We start from the raw sequence: 24,579 nt of genomic DNA, 5'->3' as shown, positions 1-24,579 counted from the left end.
AGTCACTGGCGTATGGGATACTAAGTTTAATAGATAAATCTATACTGGAGTAGGGGATACTAAGTTTAATAGATAAATCTATACTGGAGTAGGGGATACTAAGTTTAATAGATAAAGTCACTGGCGTATGGGATACTAAGTTTAATAGATAAATCTATACTGGAGTAGGGGATACTAAGTTTAATAGATAAATCTATACTGGAGTAGGGGATACTAAGTTTAATAGATAAAGTCACTGGCGTATGGGATACTAAGTTTAATAGATAAATCTATACTGGAGTAGGGGATACTAAGTTTAATAGATAAAGTCACTGGCGTATGGGATACTAAGTTTAATAGATAAATCTATACTGGAGTAGGGGATACTAAGTTTAATAGATAAATCTATACTGGAGTAGGGGATACTAAGTTTAATAGATAAATCTATACTGGAGTAGGGGATACTAAGTTTAATAGATAAAGTCACTGGCGTATGGGATACTAAGTTTAATAGATAAATCTATACTGGAGTAGGGGATACTAAGTTTAATAGATAAATCTACACGGGAGTTTGGGATACTAAGTTTAATAGATAAATCTATACTGGAGTAGGGGATACTAAGTTTAATAGATAAAGTCACTGGCGTATGGGATACTAAGTTTAATAGATAAATCTATACTGGAGTAGGGGATACTAAGTTTAATAGATAAATCTACACGGGAGTTTGGGATACTAAGTTTAATAGATAAATCTATACTGGAGTAGGGGATGCTAAGTTGGATAAATTAGTTTCACCGAGTTTCTAAAAAACATTTTAAACACTGACTCACTTATGCTAGTACAATGCTGCTCAAAACAGCCTCCTTGGGAACACAGTCACGGGTTCTAGTATAACCTGCTCATTTTTCCAAAGGAGGAGAAAAAACACTTTTCATAGTTTGCAAATAAAGGTTTGTATGAATCTGTGAATGACTCTTATTTCGAAATGGATGTCTTACATTGAGGTCAAATGCATCACTATAGTAGACCTGAGAAATACCTTCATGTTCCTGGTTTTGAGCTGGCAATAGTTTTTAGAGTTTTTACCAAAGTTCTGCTGGTTCTTCTATCAAGGTTCAGTACTCAGCAGTTAAAAGAACATAAAAGGGCAAAAATAACACCAAAAAGGGAACACAGTGCACAATGAAGCCAAAAGTATTTTGTTTTAAACTGTTAGGTCCACAATTTTTGAAGCAAACTTCTATTTGAAGGTCAGTTCCTTTCTTATCTTTTTATAGGGCCATACTCACATCACATTAACCTTCAGCACACTAAGTGGCATGGAATTTGTTTTTAATGTGGGATAAATGTATTAACACTGAATCCTGGAGTCTGTTTGTATATGGGATACACACCCTGTGAGCGCTGTATCGGGAGCCAGCTAAGGCTCATTGCTGTGTGAGTACGGTTCTATGGGATACACACCCTGTGAGCGCTGTACCGGGAGCCAGCTAAGGCTCATTGCTGTGTGAGTACGGTTCTATGGGATACACACCCTGTGAGCGCTGTATCGGGAGCCAGCTAAGGCTCATTGCTGTGTGAGTACGGTTCTATGGGATACACATCCTGTGAGCGCTGTATCGGGAGCCAGCTAAGGCTCATTGCTGTGTGAGTATGGTTCTATGGGATACACACCCTGTGAGCGCTGTACCGGGAGCCAGCTAAGGCTCATTGCTGTGTGAGTACGGTTCTATGGGATACACACCCTGTGAGCGCTGTATCGGGAGCCAGCTAAGGCTCATTGCTGTGTGAGTACGGTTCTATGGGATACACACCCTGTGAGCGCTGTATCGGGAGCCAGCTAAGGCTCATTGCTGTGTGAGTACGGTTCTATGGGATACACACCCTGTGAGCGCTGTACCGGGAGCCAGCTAAGGCTCATTGCTGTGTGAGTACGGTTCTATGGGATACACACCCTGTGAGCGCTGTACCGGGAGCCAGCTAAGGCTCATTGCTGTGTGAGTACGGTTCTATGGGATACACACCCTGTGAGCGCTGTATCGGGAGCCAGCTAAGGCTCATTGCTGTGTGAGTACGGTTCTATGGGATACACACCCTGTGATCGCTGTACCGGGAGCCAGCTAAGGCTCATTGCTGTGTGAGTACGGTTCTATGGGATACACACCCTGTGAGCGCTGTATCGGGAGCCAGCTAAGGCTCATTGCTGTGTGAGTACGGTTCTATGGGATACACACCCTGTGAGCGCTGTACCGGGAGCCAGCTAAGGCTCATTGCTGTGTGAGTACGGTTCTATGGGATACACACCCTGTGAGCGCTGTATCGGGAGCCAGCTAAGGCTCATTGCTGTGTGAGTACGGTTCTATGGGATACACATCCTGTGAGCGCTGTCCCGGGAGCCAGCTAAGGCTCATTGCTGTGTGAGTACGGTTCTATGGGATACACATCCTGTGAGCGCTGTCCCGGGAGCCAGCTAAGGCTCATTGCTGTGTGAGTACGGTTCTATGGGATACACACCCTGTGAGCGCTGTATCGGGAGCCAGCAAAGGCTCATTGCTGTGTGAGTACGGTTCTATGGGATACACACCCTGTGAGCGCTGTACCGGGAGCCAGCTAAGGCTCATTGCTGTGTGAGTACGGTTCTATGGGATACACACTCTGTGAGCACTGTACCGGGAGCCAGCTAAGGCTCATTGCTGTGTGAGTACGATTCTATGGGATACACACCCTGTGAGCGCTGTACCGGGAGCCAGCTAAGGCTCATTGCTGTGTGAGTACGGTTCTATGGGATACACACCCTGTGAGCGCTGTATCGGGAGCCAGCTAAGGCTCATTGCTGTGTGAGTACGGTTCTATGGGATACACAACCTGTGAGCGCTGTACCGGGAGCCAGCTAAGGCTCATTGCTGTGTGAGTACGGTTCTATGGGATACACACCCTGTGAGCGCTGTATCGGGAGCCAGCTAAGGCTCATTGCTGTGTGAGTACGGTTCTATGGGATACACACCCTGTGAGCGCTGTACCGGGAGCCAGCTAAGGCTCACTGCTGTGTGAGTACGGTTCTATGGGATACACACCCTGTGAGCGCTGTACCGGGAGCCAGCTAAGGCTCATTGCTGTGTGAGTACGGTTCTATGGGAAACACACCCTGTGAGCGCTGTACCGGGAGCCAGCTAAGGCTCATTGCTGTGTGAGTACGGTTCTATGGGATACACACCCTGTGAGCGCTGTACCGGGAGCCAGCTAAGGCTCATTGCTGTGTGAGTACGGTTCTATGGGATACACACCCTGTGAGCGCTGTACCGGGAACCACCTAAGGCTCATTGCTGTGTGAGTACGGTTCTATGGGATACACACCCTGTGAGCGCTGTACCGGGAGCCAGCTAAGGCTCATTGCTGTGTGAGTACGGTTCTATGGGATACACATCCTGTGAGCGCTGTACCGGGAGCCAGCTAAGGCTCATTGCTGTGTGAGTACGGTTCTATGGGATACACACCCTGTGAGCGCTGTACCGGGAGCCAGCTAAGGCTCATTGCTGTGTGAATCCTGTGAGCGCTGTACCGGGAGCCAGCTAAGGCTCATTGCTGTGTGAGTACGGTTCTATGGGATACACACCCTGTGAGCGCTGTACCGGGAGCCAGCTAAGGCTCATTGCTGTGTGAGTACGGTTCTATGGGATACACACCCTGTGAGCGCTGTACCGGGAGCCAGCTAAGGCTCATTGCTGTGTGAGTACGGTTCTATGGGATGCACACCCTGTGAGCGCTGTACCGGGAGCCAGCTAAGGCTCATTGCTGTGTCAGTACGCTTCTATGGGATACACACCCTGTGAGCGCTGTACCGGGAGCCAGCTAAGGCTCATTGCTGTGTGAGTACGGTTCTATGGGATACACACCCTGTGATCGCTGTACCGGGAGCCAGCTAAGGCTCATTGCTGTGTGAGTACGGTTCTATGGGATGCACACCCTGTGAGCGCTGTACCGGGAGCCAGCTATGGCTCATTGCTGTGTCAGTACGGTTCTATGGGATACACACCCTGTGAGCACTGTACCGGGAGCCAGCTAAGGCTCATTGCTGTGTGAGTACGGTTCTATGGGATACACACCCTGTGAGCGCTGTACCGGGAGCCAGCTAAGGCTCATTGCTGTGTGAGTACGGTTCTATGGGATACACACCCTGTGAGCGCTGTACCGGGAGCCAGCGAAGGCTCATTGCTGTGTGAGTACGGTTCTATGGGATACACACCCTGTGAGCGCTGTACCGGGAGCCAGCTAAGGCTCATTGCTGTGTGAGTACGGTTCTATGGGATGCACACCCTGTGAGCGCTGTACCGGGAGCCAGCTAAGGCTCATTGCTGTGTCAGTACGGTTCTATGGGATACACACCCTGTGAGCACTGTACCGGGAGCCAGCTAAGGCTCATTGCTGTGTGAGTACGGTTCTATGGGATACACACCCTGTGAGCGCTGTACCGGGAGCCAGCTAAGGCTCATTGCTGTGTGAGTACGGTTCTATGGGATACACACCCTGTGAGCGCTGTACCGGGAGCCAGCGAAGGCTCATTGCTGTGTGAGTACGGTTCTATGGGATACACACCCTGTGAGCGCTGTACCGGGAGCCAGCGAAGGCTCATTGCTGTGTGAGTACGGTTCTATGGGATGCACACCCTGTGAGCGCTGTACCGGGAGCCAGCTAAGGCTCATTGCTGCGTGAGTACGGTTCTATGGGATACACACCCTGTGAGCACTGTACCGGGAGCTAGCTAAGGCTCATTGCTGTGTGAGTACGGTTCTATGGGATACACATCCTGTGAGTGCTGTACCGGGAGCCAGCTAAGGCTCATTGCTGTGTGAGTACGGTTCTATGGGATACACACCCTGTGAGCGCTGTACCAGGAGCCAGCTAAGGCTCACTGCTGTGTGAGTACGGTTCTATGGGATACACACCCTGTGAGCGCTGTACCGGGAGCCAGCTAAGGCTCATTGCTGTGTGAGTACGGTTCTATGGGAAACACACCCTGTGAGCGCTGTACCGGGAGCCAGCTAAGGCTCATTGCTGTGTGAGTACGGTTCTATGGGCTACACACCCTGTGAGCGCTGTACCGGGAGCCAGCTAAGGCTCATTGCTGTGTGAGTACGGTTCTATGGGATACACACCCTGTGAGCACTGTACCGGGAGCCAGCTAAGGCTCATTGCTGTGTGAGTACGGTTCTATGGGATACACACCCTGTGAACACTGTACCGGGAGCCAGCTAAGGCTCATTGCTGTGTGAGTACGGTTCTATGGGATACACACCCTGTGAGCGCTGTACCGGGAGCCAGCTAAGGCTCATTGCTGTGTCAGTACGGTTCTATGGGAGGTTAAGAACTAACACTAGCACAATATCTGCATTCTGATTTCTTTAAAGGGGAACTGACCTTCAAATAGAAGTTGGCTGCAAAAAGTGTAAACTGAAAATCATTTTGTTATTTTTTTCACTTTTTGTTGTTATTTTTTAAAATGTTTGTGAAATTGACACAGTAGTTTGGCAATATTTTTTTTATTCTAAAAGTGCAAAAAGAAAATGTTCTTATATGTTAAAGCATTTAATTATTTCTGTATTCAGCTTGAGCGTTAATTGTGCTAGAAGTAAGCTTTTTGCGCTTGTTGGGTTGCGCTCATATTACGAATTGAAAGTAAACTGTTTTAGCTCTCGCACTAACCCGACAAGTGCAAAAAGCCGAAGTTAGAATATTGCGTGCACATTCACATATTCTCCCATAGAAGAAGAACGCCCCACTCTTGCACAAACCTGATCGCATTTTTGCCCTTACCCAACATGAAAATATGAATAGTTCACATTCCAACGTTCTTCAAATAACAGAATATGTTCTATTTTTATATATATATAGGAATATATATTTAGAAAATACAAAGATCATAAACTACTACGTGCATAACATTGGAATGTCAAATGTTTACACTAAAAACATAGTTAAAAATGTATTAAATATGAATATCGCATAAATATGCTTTAACATGTTTTTTATCTATTTACTGCAGGCATGGGGAACCTTGGCATTCCTGATGTTTCAGAACTACATTACCCATGATACTTAGGCACTCTGAAGTCTATTTGAGCATCATCAGAAATGTAATTCTGAAACATCTGGAGGGCAAAGGTTCCTCATCCCTGACTTAAAGGGACAGTAAAGACAAAATGAAACTGTTATGATTTGGTTAGAGCATGCAATTTAATGCTAGGATGGAAACTTTGCACTCCACTCGTAATCTGGTACAAAATATGTAATATCAGTGTCGCCATGTGTACATGATAGATCACACTAACAAAATTCACAGAAAAGTGAAGAACATCTCATTAAAGTCTAATTAAATTCCGACATATGAGGCTCTCAAGTCCTGAAAAAGAGCGGCAAGGCACATTTAACATTTATGTTAAATCTACAATGAAAGTGTTAGCATTTAATGTAAGTGTGGGAGAAAGCCTTAAAATTGTAAAGGAAGAATTAGTTATTTGCAGGGGATCTGTAGGACATAGTTATATTTACATGTTGTAACATCAGCTTAGTGTTATACTCTGCATTTCTACATAATATAAAAAGCATATAATATAGTTTTAATCCTATGAGGGTTGATTTGTAAAATATGTAGTTTATGTTGTATAAAAATCAGTCTCACTGAATTGATATTTCATTATATATGCACATTACAGAGACATCCAGCTGCATCTGTTACCTATTTAAATACCTAATTATACATTTTGACAAAAGTTAATGGCTCTTTTCAAATGACATTTGTTGGAAAAAAAATGTAAGCAGTAAGTGTCTGGTTCTGTTTATTGCAGTGGGTCAGATGGAGAATGTATCTCCTGGTCAGATAGTGGATGAGCCCATTCGTCCTCTTAACATTCCACGCAAGGAGAAGGACTTCCAGGGAATGCTGGAGTACAAGAAGGATGATGAAACCAAGCTTATTAAGAATCTTATATTAGGTATGAAACCCTAAGAATCTTATATTAGGTATGAAACCCTAAGAATCTTATATTAGGTATGAAACCCTAAGAATCTTATATTAGGTATGAAACCCTAAGAATCTTATATTAGGTATGAAACCCTAAGAATCTTATATTAGGTATGAAACCCTAAGAATCTTATATTAGGTATGAAACCCTAAGAATCATATATTACGTATGAAACCCTAAGAATCTTATATTAGGTATGAAACCCTAAGAATCATATATTACGTATGAAACCCTAAGAATCATATATTACGTATGAAACCCTAAGAATCTTATATTAGGTATGAAACCATAATCAATGTTAAATACTGGTTTAACACTGAACGTACCTCAAAAGTGTATATTTAACACACTGGGACAAAGTCATTATTTAAATTTAAAGAACTTTCCATGGAGATAGAGCTTTCCATTTCTAGCTTAACTCATGGAGGGCTTTTTCATTCATTTTGTTTAGCCAGTGTATTTTAAAATAAAATTAAAAAAATTGTAATTGTTAAAATCATAATTGTGTATGTAAATATTTGCATAGGAAATTAGCACATCTAGGCAAGTATCCCCGCATGCTTTTCCCCAGAAATTCTTAATATACAATGTTTCCAATGCACAAGAGAATTGTGGGTAAGATATGCAAATTAGATATGCAAATTCTCAGTTTTTTGCTTCAAAATACTGTTTTAACACAGCAATCCTTTTAACAGGATTATGACAGCAAACCAGAAATCACTCACTAGACAAGCCTGTTTCGTTCTTTTTGGAACTCATCAGTAGGAGATAGATTTCTGGTTGCTGCATTGGTAAAGCTATGAAATCTATCTCCTACTGATGAGTTCCAAAAAGAACGAAATAGGCTTGTCTAGTGAGTGATTTCTGGTTTGCTGTCATAATCCTGTTAAAAGGATTGCTGTGTTAAAACAGTATTTTGAAGCAAAAAAACTGAGAATTTGCATATCTAATTTGCATATCTTACCCACAATTCTCTTGTGCATTGGAAACATTGTATATTAAGAATTTCTGGGGAAAAGCATGCGGGGATACTTGCCTAGATGTGCTAATTTCCTATGCAAATATTTACATTGATTTAATTTTGAGACATGGAGGATTTTAATTTCAGTTTTTTATCTCCCCCCATAATTTTAATGAATTTTGGTTTAACCATGAAAATAGCTTTACCAATGCAGCAACCAGAAATCTATCTCCTACTGATGAGTTCCAAAAAGAACGAAACAGGCTTGTCTAGTGAGTGATTTCTGGTTTGCTGTCATAATCCTGTTAAAAGGATTGCTTTGTCAAAACAGTATTTTGAAGCAAAAAAACTGAGAATTTGCATATCTAATTTGCATATCTTACCCACAATTCTCTTGTGTATTGGAAACATTGTATATTAAGAATTTCTGGGGAAAAGCATGCGGGGATACTTGCCTAGATGTGCTAATTTCCTATGCAAATATTTACATTGATTTAATTTTGAGACATGGAGGATTTTAATTTCAGTTTTTTATCTCCCCCCATAATTCTAATGAATTTTGGTTTAACCATGAAAATAGCTTTACCAATGCAGTAACCAGAAATCTATCTCCTACTGATGAGTTCCAAAAAGAACAAAAAAAGGCCTGTCTAGTGAGTGATTTCTGGTTTGCTGTCATAATCCTGTTAAAAGGATTGCTGTGTCAAAACAGTATTTTGAAGCAAAAAAACTGAGAATTTGCATATCTAATTTGCATATCTTACCCACAATTCTCTTGTGCATTGGAAACATTGTATATTAAGAATTTCTGGGGAAAAGCATGCGAGGATACTTGCCTAGATGTGCTAATTTCATATGCAAATATTTACATTGATTTAATTTTGAGACATGGAGGATTTTAATTTCAGTTTTTTATCTCCCCCCATAATTTTAATGAATTTTGGTTTAACCATGAAAATAGCTTTACCAATGAAGCAACCAGAAATCTATCTCCTACTGATGAGTTCCAAAAAGAATGAAACAGGCTTGTCTAGTGAATGATTTCTGGTTTGCTGTCATAATCCTGTTAAAAGGATCGCTGTGTCAAAACAGTATTTTGAAGCAAAAAAACTGAGAATTTGCTTATCTAATTTGCATAGCTTACCCACAATTCTCTTGTGCATTGGAAACATTGTATATTAAGAATTTCTGGGGAAAAGTATGCAGGGATACTTGCCTAGATGTGCTAATTTCCTATGCAAATATTTACATTGATTTATATATATATATATATATATATATATATATATATATATATATATATATATATATTAAAAATAGCTTTCTACATATTTACAGAACTGAAGCCGCGGGGTGTTGCAGTGAATCTTATTCCAGGATTGCCAGCATATATCTTGTTTATGTGTGTACGCCATGCCGATTACCTAAATGATGACCAGAAAGTGCGCTCATTACTCACGTCAACCATTAATGGCATTAAAAAGGTTTTGAAGGTACGTTTAGTTTCTCCTGTTTTATTGAAAGTAATGTAAATATTCTATATTACATAACTTAGATTCTGTTTTTAGGGCCTGGCATTAATTGATAGCAATTGCCATAGACATCCCTTTTTTTTTTATCTTGTCCAGTTGTCCCTAAAACTTTTTGAAGGGACACCAAAATGCCCTGTTTTTTTTATAGTGTCTGTTATTTTTTTTATTGTTTTATATCTGCCCAACACTACAATTCTTTTATGCCCAATGCTTGTGCTGTACAAAATAATTTCCTAATGCTTGCACTACGCTAGCTATATTGCAGCTAGATCCACAGCCAGGGAACTGCAGTTCCATACCTGCTACTGTGGGGCAACACACTTTGCCAGTGTAAAAGGAGGAAGGGTCAAGTCAGTGAGCCTTTTTGTTACACTGTGAGGCGAGCAGAGGAGACATTAGCAATGAGTGGCTTGTGAGCAGCACATATAAAGAGTTAGTTATTGTAAGCAGCTAATATTGTATGTAGCACATATGGGGCTAGATTACAAGTGGCGCGCTAACAGTTGCGTAAGTAATAAGGGATTTATGCCAGTGTTTCCGCACCTCGGAAATTAGCTCAAGCTTAATTGAATTTAGCGAGCATCGGGATAGCGAGACTTCCGGGCTCTGGTTAATTGTTACGCTTGATTAAAAAGCTGCAAAATATACATAAAAATACATTAAAAAGTACAGTTACACTCATAATAACACCATCTAATAAAAATACTTTAAAAACAATTGCATTAAAAAGTTATAAGGGTTTAAAGATATGAGGTCTCAGGTGTTAGAAGAAGAAAAAAGCACTGCAAAGGGCTTTTAACATAGAGATACAAACATATACATCTAAACATGTATGTGTGTGTATATAAATATACTGTATATATATATATATATATATATATACAGGGAGTGCAGAATTATTAGGCAAGTTGTATTTTTGAGGATTCATTTTATTATTGAACAACAACCATGTTCTCAATGAACCCAAAAAACTCATTAATATCAAAGCTGAATAGTTTTGGAAGTAGTTTTTAGTTTGTTTTTAGTTATAGCTATTTTAGGGGGATATCTGTGTGTGCAGGTGACTATTACTGTGCATAATTATTAGGCAACTTAACAAAAAACAAATATATACCCATTTCAATTATTTATTTTTACCAGTGAAACCAATATAACATCTCAACATTCACAAATATACATTTCTGACATTCAAAAACAAAACAAAAGCAAATCAGTGACCAATATAGCCACCTTTCTTTGCAAGGACACTCAAAAGCCTGCCATCCATGGATTCTGTCAGTGTTTTGATCTGTTCACCATCAACATTGCGTGCAGCAGCAACCGAAGCCTCCCAGACACTGTTCAGAGAGGTGTACTGTTTTCCCTCCTTGTAAATCTCACATTTGATGATGGACCACAGGTTCTCAATGGGGTTCAGATCAGGTGAACAAGGAGGCCATGTCATTAGATTTTCTTCTTTTATACCCTTTCTTGCCAGCCACGCTGTGGAGTACTTGGACGCGTGTGATGGAGCATTGTCCTGCATGAAAATCATGTTTTTCTTGAAGGATGCAGACTTCTTCCTGTACCACTGCTTGAAGAAGGTGTCTTCCAGAAACTGGCAGTAGGACTGGGAGTTGAGCTTGACTCTATCCTCAACCCGAAAAGGCCCCACAAGCTCATCTTTGATGATACCAGCCCAAACCAGTACTCCACCTCCACCTTGCTGGCGTCTGAGTCGGACTGGAGCTCTCTGCCCTTTACCAATCCAGCCACGGGCCCATCCATCTGGCCCATCAAGACTCACTCTCATTTTATCAGTCCATAAAACCTTAGAAAAATCAGTCTTGAGATATTTCTTGGCCCAGTCTTGACGTTTCAGCTTGTGTGTCTTGTTCAGTGGTGGTCGTCTTTCAGCCTTTCTTACCTTGGCCATGTCTCTGAGTATTGCACACCTTGTGCTTTTGGGCACTCCAGTGATGTTGCAGCTCTGAAATATGGCCAAACTGGTGGCAAGTGGCATCTTGGCAGCTGCACGCTTGACTTTTCTCAGTTCATGGGCAGTTATTTTGCGCCTTGGTTTTTCCACACGCTTCTTGCGACCCTGTTGACTATTTTGAATGAAACGCTTGATTGTTCGATGATCACGCTTCAGAAGCTTTGCAATTTTAAGAGTGCTGCATCCCTCTGCAAGATATCTCACTATTTTTGACTTTTCTGAGCCTGTCAAGTCCTTCTTGTGACCCATTTTGCCAAAGGAAAGGAAGTTGCCTAATAATTATGCACACCTGATATAGGGTGTTGATGTCATTAGACCACACCCCTTCTCATTACAGAGATGCACATCACCTAATATGCTTAATTGGTAGTAGGCTTTCGAGCCTATACAGCTTGGAGTAAGACAACATGCATAAAGAGGATGATGTGGTCAAAATACTCATTTGCCTAATAATTCTGCACTCCCTGTATATATATATATATATATATATATATCCAAGTTGCCTTGCAATCACTCAATTCCTTCCAATTATATGCCCAGCTGCAACCTCTAAAGTTTAGTTACATATCATAATGCAGGTTGAGGGCATTCACAGGTACTTTAAAAGGTTCTTGAAAAACAATCAAAAACAGTGTTTTCATTGTTTTTAAATATACTGCAATAAAGAAAGAATCTTTTAAGCACCTGTGAGTGCCCTCCGGATTGGCCTACCAGGATACCAGGAGATTTCCCGGTGGGCTGCAGCACCTGAGGCTGGAAAGCCACAATTTAAAGGGGTGATTAATTGATGCAATTGGGTTGTAAGGTTGATATATAGCATCAATCTGACATTTGTATTTAATACAAAGTAATATACTTTAATTCTGAACAAAATATTGGGGAAGGTGTGTCCCAGTAATTCACTTCGAGAAAAATGTGGCATGTGCATTCCACCGTCTCAATGGAACATAGGGCTGGTCTTCATATTTTTTAGGGCTGCTTTTTATTCCCAGTCCTGCCCAGTGCCCTCAACCTGCATTATGATATATATATATATATATATATATATATATATATATACTGTATATATAATTACCAAAAAAACACTATATATATATATATATATGTATTAATAAAAAGGAACGTCTATAAGAAATATTAATATTTCATGTTGGGTTTGCACACTTGGTTAAATGAGTTGTGGGTTGCGCTACTTGTGAAGTGTTATGTTTTTTTTCAGCTTTTCACACTCCATTGAAGTCTACAAGGAATTCGTTAATGTGGTTGCGATATTTTAACTTTTAACTTGTAATACGCGTGGTGCCCATTTTGAGCACCAGATATTGTATGTAACAGATACTGTGAGAACCAGATATTGTATGTAGTGGATACTGTGAGCACCATATATTGTATGTAGTGGATACTGTGAGCACCAGATATTGTATGTAACAGATACTGTGAGCACCAGATATTATATGTAGCAGATACTGTGAGCACCAGATATTGTATGTAGCAGATACTGTGAGCACCAGATATTGTATGTAGTGGATACTGTGAGCACCAGATATTGTATGTAGCGGATACTGTGAGCATCAGATATTGTATGTAGCAGATACTGTGAGCACCAGATATTGTATGTAGTGGATACTGTGAGCACCAGATATTGTATGTAGCAGATACTGTGAGCATCAGATATTGTATGTAGCGGATACTGTGAGCATCAGATATTGTATGTAGCAGATACTGTGAGCACCAGATATTGTATGTAGCGGATACTGTGAGCACCAGATATTGTATGTAGCAGATACTGTGAGCACCAGATATTGTATGTAGCAGATACTGTGAGCATCAGATATTGTATGTAGCGGATACTGTGAGCACCAGATATGGTATGTAGCGGATACTGTGAGCACCAGATATTGTATGTAGCGGATACTGTGAGCACCAGATATTGTATGTAGCAGATACTGTGAGCACCAGATATTGTATGTAGCAGATACTGTGAACACCAGATATTGTATGTAGTGGATACTGTGAGCACCAGATATTGTATGTAGTGGATACTGTGAGCACCAGATATTGTATGTAGCAGATACTGTGAGCACCAGATATTGTATGCAGTGGATACTGTGAGCACCAGATATTGTATGTAGCAGATACTGTGAGCATCAGATATTGTATGTAGCAGGCCCCACAAGCTCATCTTTGATGATACCAGCCCAAACCAGTACTCCACCTCCACCTTGCTGGCGTCTGAGTCGGACTGGAGCTCTCTGCCCTTTACCAATCCAGCCACGGGCCCATCCATCTGGCCCATCAAGACTCACTCTCATTTTATCAGTCCATAAAACCTTAGAAAAATCAGTCTTGAGATATTTCTTGGCCCAGTCTTGACGTTTCAGCTTGTGTGTCTTGTTCAGTGGTGGTCGTCTTTCAGCCTTTCTTACCTTGGCCATGTCTCTGAGTATTGCACACCTTGTGCTTTTGGGCACTCCAGTGATGTTGCAGCTCTGAAATATGGCCAAACTGGTGGCAAGTGGCATCTTGGCAGCTGCACGCTTGACTTTTCTCAGTTCATGGGCAGTTATTTTGCGCCTTGGTTTTTCCACACGCTTCTTGCGACCCTGTTGACTATTTTGAATGAAACGCTTGATTGTTCGATGATCACGCTTCAGAAGCTTTGCAATTTTAAGAGTGCTGCATCCCTCTGCAAGATATCTCACTATTTTTGACTTTTCTGAGCCTGTCAAGTCCTTCTTGTGACCCATTTTGCCAAAGGAAATTATATGCCCAGCTGCAACCTCTAAAGTTTAGTTACATATCATAATGCAGGTTGAGGGCATTCACAGGTACTTTAAAAGGTTCTTGAAAAACAATCAAAAACAGTGTTTTCATTGTTTTTAAATATACTGCAATAAAGAAAGAATCTTTTAAGCACCTGTGAGTGCCCTCCGGATTGGCCTACCAGGATACCAGGAGATTTCCCGGTGGGCTGCAGCACCTGAGGCTGGAAAGCCACAATTTAAAGGGGTGATTAATTGATGCAATTGGGTTGTAAGGTTGATATATAGCATCAATCTGACATTTGTATTTAATACAAAGTAATATACTTTAATTCTGAACAAAATATTGGGGAAGGTGTGTCCCAGTAATTCACTTCGAGAAAAATGTGGCATGTGCATTCCACCGTCTCAATGGAACATAGGGCTGGTCTTCATATTTTTTAGGGCTGCTTTTTATTCCCAGTCCTGCCCAGTGCCCTCAACCTGCATTATGATATATATATATATATATATATATATATATATATATATACTGTATATATAATTACCAAAAAAACACTATATATATATATATATATGTATTAATAAAAAGGAACGTCTATATGAAATATTAATATTTCATGTTGGGTTTGCACACTTGGTTAAATGAGTTGTGGGTTGCGCTACTTGTGAAGTGTTATGTTTTTTTTCAGCTTTTCACACTCCATTGAAGTCTACAAGGAATTCGTTAATGTGGTTGCGATATTTTAACTTTTAACTTGTAATACGCGTGGTGCCCATTTTGAGCACCAGATATTGTATGTAACAGATACTGTGAGAACCAGATATTGTATGTAGTGGATACTGTGAGCACCATATATTGTATGTAGTGGATACTGTGAGCACCAGATATTGTATGTAACAGATACTGTGAGCACCAGATATTATATGTAGCAGATACTGTGAGCACCAGATATTGTATGTAGCAGATACTGTGAGCACCAGATATTGTATGTAGTGGATACTGTGAGCACCAGATATTGTATGTAGCGGATACTGTGAGCATCAGATATTGTATGTAGCAGATACTGTGAGCACCAGATATTGTATGTAGTGGATACTGTGAGCACCAGATATTGTATGTAGCAGATACTGTGAGCATCAGATATTGTATGTAGCGGATACTGTGAGCATCAGATATTGTATGTAGCAGATACTGTGAGCACCAGATATTGTATGTAGCGGATACTGTGAGCACCAGATATTGTATGTAGCAGATACTGTGAGCATCAGATATTGTATGTAGCGGATACTGTGAGCACCAGATATGGTATGTAGCGGATACTGTGAGCACCAGATATTGTATGTAGCGGATACTGTGAGCACCAGATATTGTATGTAGCAGATACTGTGAGCACCAGATATTGTATGTAGCAGATACTGTGAACACCAGATATTGTATGTAGTGGATACTGTGAGCACCAGATATTGTATGTAGTGGATACTGTGAGCACCAGATATTGTATGTAGCAGATACTGTGAGCACCAGATATTGTATGCAGTGGATACTGTGAGCACCAGATATTGTATGTAGCAGATACTGTGAGCATCAGATATTGTATGTAGCAGATACTGTGAGCATCAGATATTGTATATAGCAGATACTGTGAGCATCAGATATTGTATGTAGCGGATACTGTGAGCATCAGATATTGTATGTAGCAGATACTGTGAGCATCAGATATTGTATGTAGCAGATACTGTGAGCATCAGATATTGTATTAATAGGGAATACCAATGGCACTACTGAATTTTAAACCAACGTTCCCGTATTAGTGATTACTAAATAGTATATATCATACAAAAGGGGATGGTGCTTGTACTGAGGATTAATTCTAGGCAAATCAATAAGAGATTGAAAAAGAGTACAAATGTAGCACTCATAACGTTTGATCAGGTAGATTAATAGGACCAAGGAAGAGAAAAAAATTAAAACTTAACTTTTACTACATAAACTTAAAAAGGGTGGGATCATACATAAAATTAAAATACGCATATGCCTTTCTGGAAAATAAACTGCTGAGTTAGTGGGGGGAAACAGAGTGGAAAGCCCACGGCCTAAGTAATACCCAAATTTAAGGGGATTTAGGATTTTTTGTCTGTGATACATCCCAAAGTCAATTAGGTATTCATTTAGAGATCAGAGGGTATACAAACTCTTGTGGAAAAATACACTTCGGTATAGGCACCTTTATCACAATGTGCCTAATAATAATTTCTTAGTAACTAAGAGACCTGTGCCATGAAATTCCCTAGATTATGAGTAATTATATTGTTCTGGAGATGCCAGGAATTGATGCCTTTGGATTACTCATAATCTAGGGAATTTCATGGCACATGGCCCCTCTTTTTTGCTCTCCCTCTCCCCCCTCTCTTTTGCTCTCCCCCCCCCCTCTTTTGCTTTCCCTCTCCCCTCTCTTTTGCTCTCTCTCCCCCCTCTCATTTGCTCTCTCTCCCCCCTCTCATATGCTCTCTCTCCCCCCTCTCATTTGCTCTCTCTCCCCCCTCTCATATGCTCTCTCTCCCCCCTCTCATATGCTCTCTCTCCCCCCTCTCATATGCTCTCTCTCCCCCCCTCTCATTTGTCCTCTCTCCCCCCTCTCATTTGCCCTCTCTCCCCCCCCTCTCTTTTGCTCTCTCTCTCCCCCCTCTCTTTTGCTCTCTCTCTCCCCCCTCTTTTTTGTTCTCTCTCCCTTCTCTTTTGCGCTCTCTCTCCCCCTCTTTTTTGCGCTCTCTCCCACTCTTTTTGCGCTCTCTCCCCCCTCTCTTTTGCACTCTCTCCCCCCTCTCTTGCTCTCTCTCCCCCTCTCTTTTGCTCTCTCTCTCCCCCCTCTTTTTTGTTCTCTCTCTCCCCCCTCTCTTTTGCACTCTCCCCCTCTTTTGCACTCTCCCCCTCTCTTTTGTGCTCTCTCTCCCCCTCTCTTTTGTGCTCTCTCTCCCCCTCTCTTTTGTGCTTTTTCTCCCCTCTCTTTTGCGCTCCCTCTCCTTTGCTCTCCCTCCTCTCTTTTGCTATCCCTCCCCCCTCTCTTTTGCTCTCCCTCCCCCCTCTCTTTTGCTCTCTTTCCCCCTCTCCCCCTCTCTATTGCTCTCCCTCTCCTTTGCTCTCCCTCTCCCTCCTCTCTTTTGCTCTCCCTCCCCCCCCTCTCTTTTGCTCTCCCTCCCCCCCCCTCTCTTTTGCTCTCCCTCCCCCCTCTCTTTTGCTCTCCCTCCCCCTCTCTTTTTTTTGCTCTCCCTCCCCCCTCTCTTTTTTTTGCTCTCTCTCCCCCCCTCTCATATGCTCTCTCTCCCCCCTCTCATATGCTCTCTCTCCCCCCCTCTCATATGCTCTCTCTCCCCCCTCTCATTTGCCCTCTCTCCCCCCTCTCATTTGCCCTCTCTCTCCCCTCTCATTTGCTCTCTCTCTCTCCCCTCTAATTTGCTCTCTCCCCTCTCATTTGCTATCTCTCTCTCCCCTCTCATTTGCTATCTCTCTCTCCCCTCTCATTTGCTATCTCTCTCCCCTCTCATTTGCTCTCTTTCTCCCCTCTCATTTGCTCTCTCTCTCCCCTCTATTTTGCTCTCTCTCTCCTCTCTTCTCTTTTGCTCTCTCACTCTCCTCTTTTGCTCTTTCTCTCCCCTCTCTTTTGCTCTCTCTCTCCCCTCTCTTTTGCTCTCTCTCATCCCTCTCTTTTGCTCTCTCTTTCTCCCCTCTCTTTTGCTCTCTCTCCCCTCTCTTTTGCTCTCTCTCCCCCTCTCTTTTGCTCTCTCTCCCCCTCTCTTTTGCTCTCTCTCCCCCTCTCTTTTGCTCTCTCCCTCCTCTTTTTTTTGCTCTCTCCCCCTCTCTTTTGCTCTCTTCCCCCTCTCTTTTGCTCTCTTCCCCCTCTCTTTTGCTCTCTCTCCCCCCTCTCTTTTGCTCTCTCTCCCCCCTCTCTTTTGCTCTCTCTCCCCCCTCTCTTTTGCTCTCCCCCCTCTCTCTTTTGCTCTCTCTCTCTCTCCACACTCTCTTTTGCTCTCTCCCCCTCTTTTGTGCTCTCTCCCCCTCTTTTGTGCTCTCTCTCCTCCTCTCTTTTGCTCTCTCCCCTCTCTTTTGCTCTCTCCCCTCTCTTTTGCTCTCTCCCTCCTCTTTTTTTGCTCTCTCTCCCCCTCTTTTGTTCTCTTCCCCCTCTCTTTTGCTCTCTCTCCCCCGTCTCTTTTGCTCTCTCTCCCCCTCTCTTTTGCTCTCTCTCCCCCTCTCTTTTGCGCTCTCTCCCCCTTCTCTTTTGCTCTCTCTCTCCCCCCTCTCTTTTGCTCTCTCTCTCCTCCCTCTCTTTTGCTCTCTCTCTCACCCTCTTTTGCGCTCTCTCTCCCCCTCTCTTTTGCGCTCTCTCTCCCCCTCTCTTTTGTGCTCTCTCTCCCCCTCTCTTTTGTGCTCTCTCTCCCCCTCTCTTTTGTGCTCTCTCTACTGCTCTCTTTTGTGCTCTCTCTCCTCCTCTCTTTTGCTCTCTCTCCCCTCTCTTTTGCTCTCTCTCCCCTCTCTTTTGCTCTCTCCCTCCTCTTTTTTTGCTCTCTCTCCTCCCCCTCTCTTTTGCTCTCTTCCCACTCTCTTTTGCTCTCTCTCCCGTCTCTTTTGCTCTCTCTCCCCTCTCTTTTGCGCTCTCTTCCCCTTCTCTTTTGCTCTCTCCTCTCTCTCTCTTTTGCTCTCTCTCTCCCCCCTCTCTTTTGCTCTCTCTCTCTCCCCCTCTCTTTTGCGCTCTCTCTCACCCTCTTTTGCGCTCTCTCTCACCCTCTTTTGCGCTCTCTCTCCCCCTCTCTTTTGTGCTCTCTCTCCCCCTCTCTTTTGTGCTCTCTCTCCCCCTCTCTTTTGTGCTCTCTCTCCCCCTCTCTTTTGTGCTCTCCACCTCTCTTTTGTGCTCTCTCTCCCCCTCTCTTTTGTGCTCTCTCCCCTCTCTTTTGTGCTCTCTCCCCTCTCTTTTGTGCTCTCTCCCCCCTCTCTTTTGTGCTCTCTCCCTCCTCTCTTTTGTGCTCTCTCTCCCCCTCTCTTTTGTGCTCTCTCCCTCTCTCTTTTGTGCTCTCTCATCCCTCTCTTTTGCTCTCTCTCTTTCTCCCCTCTCTTTTGCTCTCTCTCCCCCTCTCTTTTGCTCTCTCTCCCCCTCTCTTTTGCTCTCTCCCCCTCTCTTTTGTGCTCTCTCTCCCCCTCTCTTTTGTGCTCTCTCTCCCCCTCTCTTTTGTGCTCTCTCTCTCCCTCTCTTTTGTGCTCTCTCTCCCCCTCTCTTTTGTGCTCTCTCTCCCCCTCTCTTTTATGCTCTCTCTCCCCCTCTCTTTTGTGCTCTCTCTCCCCCTCTCTTTTGTGCTCTCTCTCCCCCTCTCTTTTGTGCTCTCTCTCCCCCCTGTCTTTTGCGCTCTTTCTCGCCCTCTCTTTTGCACTCTCTCCCCCCTCTATTTTGCTCCCCCCCACTCCCCCCTCTATTTTGCTCCCCCCACTCCCCCCTCTCTTTTGCTCCCCCCACTCCCCCCTCTCTTTTGCTCTCCCTCTCCCCCCTCTCTTTTGCTCTCCCTCTCCCCCCTCTCTTTTGCTCTCCCTCTCCCCCCTCTCTTTTGCTCTCCCTCTCCCCCCTCTCTTTTGCTCTCCCTCTCCCCCTCTCTTTTGCTCTCCCTCCCCCCCTCTTTTTCTCTCTCTCCCTCCCTCTCTTTTGCTCCCCCTCCCTCCCTCTCTTTTGCTCTCCCTCCCCCCTCTCATTTGCTCTCTCTCCCCCCTCTCATTTGCTCTCTCTCTACCCTCTCATTTGCTCTCTCTCCCCCCTCTCATTTGCTCTCTCACTCTCCCCCCTCATTTGGTCTCTCTCTCCTCCCTCTCATTTGCTCTCTCTCCCCCCTCTCATTTGCTCTCTCACTCTCCCCCCTCATTTGGTCTCTCTCTCCCCCCTCTCTTTTGCTCTCTCTCCCCCCTCTTGTTTGCTCTCACTCCCCCTCTATTTTGCGCTCTCTCTCCCCCTCTCTTTTGCGCTCTCTCTCCCCTCTCATTTGCTCTCTCTCCCCTCTCATTTGCGCTCTCTCACTCTCCTCTTTTGCTCTCTCTCTCTCCTCTCTCTTTTGCTCTCTCTCTCTCCCCTCTCTTTTGCTCTCTCTCCCCCCTCTTTTGCTCTCTCTCCCCCCTCTTTTGCTCTCTCTCCCCCCTCTTTTGCTCTCTCTCCCCCTGCCCTTTTTTTTTTGTATTAGGGCACTCCCACTCCCTCCCCTTCCCTGCTGAGCCGCCCACACCTCCCGCAGGCACCAGCAGAAGATCGTTACAGACGGTGACACACAGTGTCACCATCTGTAACGATCAGGCATCTGGCCTCATATGGAGGCGGAGCACTGATCACGCTCCGGCTCCATATGCGGCAGATGCCTGAAGCTTCAGGAGCTCCAGCTCTCAGCTGTTATGTTACAGCTGAGAGTTGGAGCTCCTGAAGCTCTCGCGCTGAGGTGACTGGGTAATAGCCTGCCATCATTCCTTTGTGGATGCTTGTGCAACTGCCGACCAAGTCGGACGTGTTACAAACGCGATTATAGTTTAGATGTCCAAAATGATTTATTTTGGGACACGCCCACCAGATGTGGAACAGAGTGCCTTCATCTGGGCATTGCCTCCAGCAACGATTAGAGGAGTTAGGGAAGATATGTTTGAGTCTCTGTGGTGGGATATACCACCTGGTTAGTAATTTGGTGTTGGTTTCTAAAAAGGTTTTGCCGAATGTGCTGACCTTTTTATAGCGTGCCATTCTGCATTTGAGATTAGAAATGGTAAGTCTCTGTCCAAGGCCTTGGTGAAGGTCGGCATACTGGTTTCACTTGGTGTGGTGAGCAATTTGTAGGTTTGTGATATTGTGTGGAGGTTAGGTGAAGATGAACTACACATTATTTCAAACTGGGTTCGATGTCTTGTTAAGTTATGCTTGTGTGCAGTTTGAAAGTAATGGCTAAGTTGTAGGTATCTAAACCACATTTTGAAAAATCCATCACCTAGGTGCTCGATAGACTGGGTAATAGCCTGCCATCTTCTGCTAAGATGTAGGCGGGTAGCAGAAGGTGAATATCCCTGGTTCCCGTGGGAGCAAACGTAAGACCTGGTGGGAAACTATTATTATGTAACATGGGTGTGAGCGGAGAAGGTATTGTGGCTATTTTTTTTTTTAATAAACTATAATGTCCTCTATTTTGAGGGCATTTGGGGCACTATTAGAAAATAATTTAGCACTCCACTAGTAATCTAGCCCAGTGTGTGTCAAATATGTGCGTGATACAGAGTTTTTCTTTCTTATGGTGGTGAGAGTTAGTAGAAGGCAAAGACACCCTACACCAAGAGCTTTAATATCTGTCCTACTTCTCTGACCCTCCCAGTATTTCTTTGCTCAATTTAAAAGTGAAGATCAAGGTGATCAGGATTTATGCAAGAAATTTACAAATTTTCTGGAAGAGAGGGACTTAGGAGAGTACTGGCTGTGTCACAAGCCTGCCACGGCTGTCGCTGAGAGAGTTCCCTTAGCCTCCTCCTACTTAGACATGGAGATGTACTCCCTCAGTATATCCTATACTGTCACATTACAGAATTGTCTTTCTGCTGTATCCTTAGGACTAACATCTGGGTATGACCAATGGAGGAGCATTTGCTGGGTAACTACTTGCATGTCTTACACAGCCCACAGGCTGTAAAGATGCAGTTATCATATAGCCAGTTCAGCAGCTTAGCACACCGAGGACAGTTTTAACACAGATCTGTGTTGGGTTTTATATCAGTCTGTCAAGTGTAAATTGTTTGTGCAATTTCAGTATTCAATTTTTAGCGCTCCTCACTGTAAATGAAGGCAGTTGAAGCGCTAAAAAGGTTCTTCCAGTTTAGCGGCGCAGGACAGAGGGCGGAGCAGATGGGGAGTAAGAGCTCTCTGCCTCTGACTGTCAGACTTCCAGGGTGTCAGTGTGCATGAGGAGTCTGCCCTGTCACCTTTGTAGGCTTCACTACCCAACGGGGTAAGACCCTATGACAGAGCTGGGGGGCCTTACTTATCATAACTATGTCTGAATAGTCACAATAATTTTGAGGGAAACGTCTAGCTCCCTTATACAGCACACTGAGTTTCTAGGAATGCTATTAGTGAGTATCCTTATTTTTTATGCATTGTACCTGCTGTGGCTCAATTATGCTAATTATGTTGTATGTTCGTTGCACCTTTTGTAGTTCTAGGTGTTATGACAGGTCACAGTAGTGGATTCTATTCCATTCTTTCAAGATGGAATTTTGTAGTTCTAGGTGTTATGACAGGTCACAGTAGTGGATTCTATTCCATTCTTTCAAGATGGAAACTATCAGATTTATCCTCCCTTTAGTCCTTCAGGGTCAGTCATGATAACCATAGTCTTGAAGGATGCTTACCTGCACACCCCTGTTCATAAGGAACATGACTGGTTATCATTTTGTAGTTCTTCCTTTTTTGGCCTCGCTACAGCTCCCAAAGTACTGGGCATGCTGTTGTCTGTCCTTAGAGCTCAGGGAATAGTTGTGGCTCCCTACTTGGACAATATGCTTATATAAAGAAACTCCTCTGGTTTCTTTGCAGTCATTGTTGGGAGTTCAACTTTGCAAAGAGCTCGCTGATACCATGTTCAAGGGTTTCATTCTTGGAGGGATCATAGATTCGATCTTAATGCTACTGTTTTTGACAAATTAGTGGGGGAATAGTCCCGATTGAATCACAAACTCCATAAATAAGGGTCAAGGTCAAGAGATCCTCAAGCAGAATGGATAGATCTTTTCATCTAATTTATTAATTTCCTTCAATTGTATTTCTTCCAAGGGTAAATGCTCAGAATGAATTTCAACAATCTTAGTAGCTTCTTTTTGACCTTGCAGGACGTCGTATGCCGATCTGGTTTCCGATGTCTGGCTTTCCTCCATGGCATTTACCTTGACGAACTGTTATGTTATCTTTAGGTCTTTTCTCTTTCCAGAATCGTCATCTCTCATTTTGACTGCTTGGAGATTGAACATTTAGGACTAGATTTATCAAGCCCTTCTCCTTCCTGTGACTGTAGGTTCGCACAAGAGATATCAGTATTTATCAAGCAGAGGTCATCAATACTACCCTGTTCTCCACCTCTTAGGTGGAGAATTTCAATCTCCCCGGTCTTTTCCTACCAGGGAGATTGACAGTTCCTGGCTGTGAGCCGTCGAGGTTGCACGCAAACGCAAAGGATCGCTTGTGTGCAATTTTAAATGCAGGCAGCGGATTGCTGCCTGCCAGAGGCAGCAATCCGCCCCTGTCCGACAAAAATTGATAAATTGATAAATTGAGCTCTTAGGTGTGGAAGGTATATCTCTTGTTATGTTCAACCCAGGGTTAAACTTGCCATTCTGTTAGTTTTCCCGAATCTTACAATTTCTTCAGGATGGTTTATACAAAGGTCTATCGGCCAGCACTGTGAAGGGTCATATTTCTGCACTCGCTTGCTCGTCTTACGAATATTCAAGGATTTGTTCAGACCATTGGTTAGAATCAGTCCTGTTATCAAGTCCAGTTATACTCCATGGAATATGAATTTGGTTCCAAGGGTTTTGCAATCTCCTTCCTTCTGTCCTATGCATACATTGGATCTACAGTGGTTATCCTGGGAGGTTTTGTTTCTATAAGCTATTTCATCGCCTAGAAGCATCTCTGAGTTGTTTGCTCATTCTTGTGATCTTCTGTATCTGAGTTTAATCGAGACAATGCGTTTTTTCATACTGTACAGTTTCTTACATACAGTTGTGCTCATAAGTTTACATACCCTGGCAGAATTTATGATTTCTTGGCCATTTTTCAGAGAATATGAATGATAACACAAAAACTTTTCTTTCACTCATGGTTAGTGTTTGGCTGAAGCCATTTATTATCAATCAACTGTTTACTCTTTTTAAATCATAATGGAGTACAGAAACTACCCAAATTACCCTGATCAAAAGTTTACATACCCCAGTTTTTAATACCGTGTATTGCCTCCTTTAACATCAATGACAGCTTAAAGTCTTTTGTGATATTTGTGGATGAAGCTCTTTATCTTCTCAGATGGTAAAGCTCTCCATTCTTCCTGGCAAAAAGCCTCTAGTTCCTGTAAATTCTTGGGCTGTCTTGCATGAACTTCACGTTTGAGATCTCCCCAGAGTGGCTCAATGATATTGAGGTCAGGAGACTGAGATGACCACTCCAGAACCTTCACTTTATTCTGCTGTAGCCAATGACAGGTCGACTTGGCCTTCTGTTTAGGATCATTGTCATGTTGGAATATCCAAGTACGTCCCATGCGCAGCTTCCGGGCTGATGAATGCAAATGTTCCAA

At 43.2% G+C, this 24,579-nt stretch overlaps 1 protein-coding gene across 5 annotated transcripts in view; it reads left to right on the top strand.

The window, feature by feature from the left end:
* The window catches only part of MYO5A (myosin VA), a 470,413-nt gene that overhangs the window by 419,307 nt on the left and 26,527 nt on the right, over nt 1-24,579 (top strand). For all 5 annotated transcript variants that reach the window (XM_053717484.1, XM_053717487.1, XM_053717486.1 and 2 more), the window contains 2 exons: nt 6,823-6,969; nt 9,299-9,453. In XM_053717484.1, the coding sequence (XP_053573459.1) occupies nt 6,823-6,969; nt 9,299-9,453 (302 nt within the window). The remainder of the gene's footprint in view (nt 1-6,822; nt 6,970-9,298; nt 9,454-24,579) is intronic.

Source organism: Bombina bombina, chromosome 6, assembly GCF_027579735.1.
Source record: "Bombina bombina isolate aBomBom1 chromosome 6, aBomBom1.pri, whole genome shotgun sequence".
In the NCBI taxonomy this organism is placed as follows: domain Eukaryota; kingdom Metazoa; phylum Chordata; class Amphibia; order Anura; family Bombinatoridae; genus Bombina; species Bombina bombina.
Note: the sequence above shows the minus strand (reverse complement) of the source record. Positions and strands in the feature narration are given on the sequence as shown.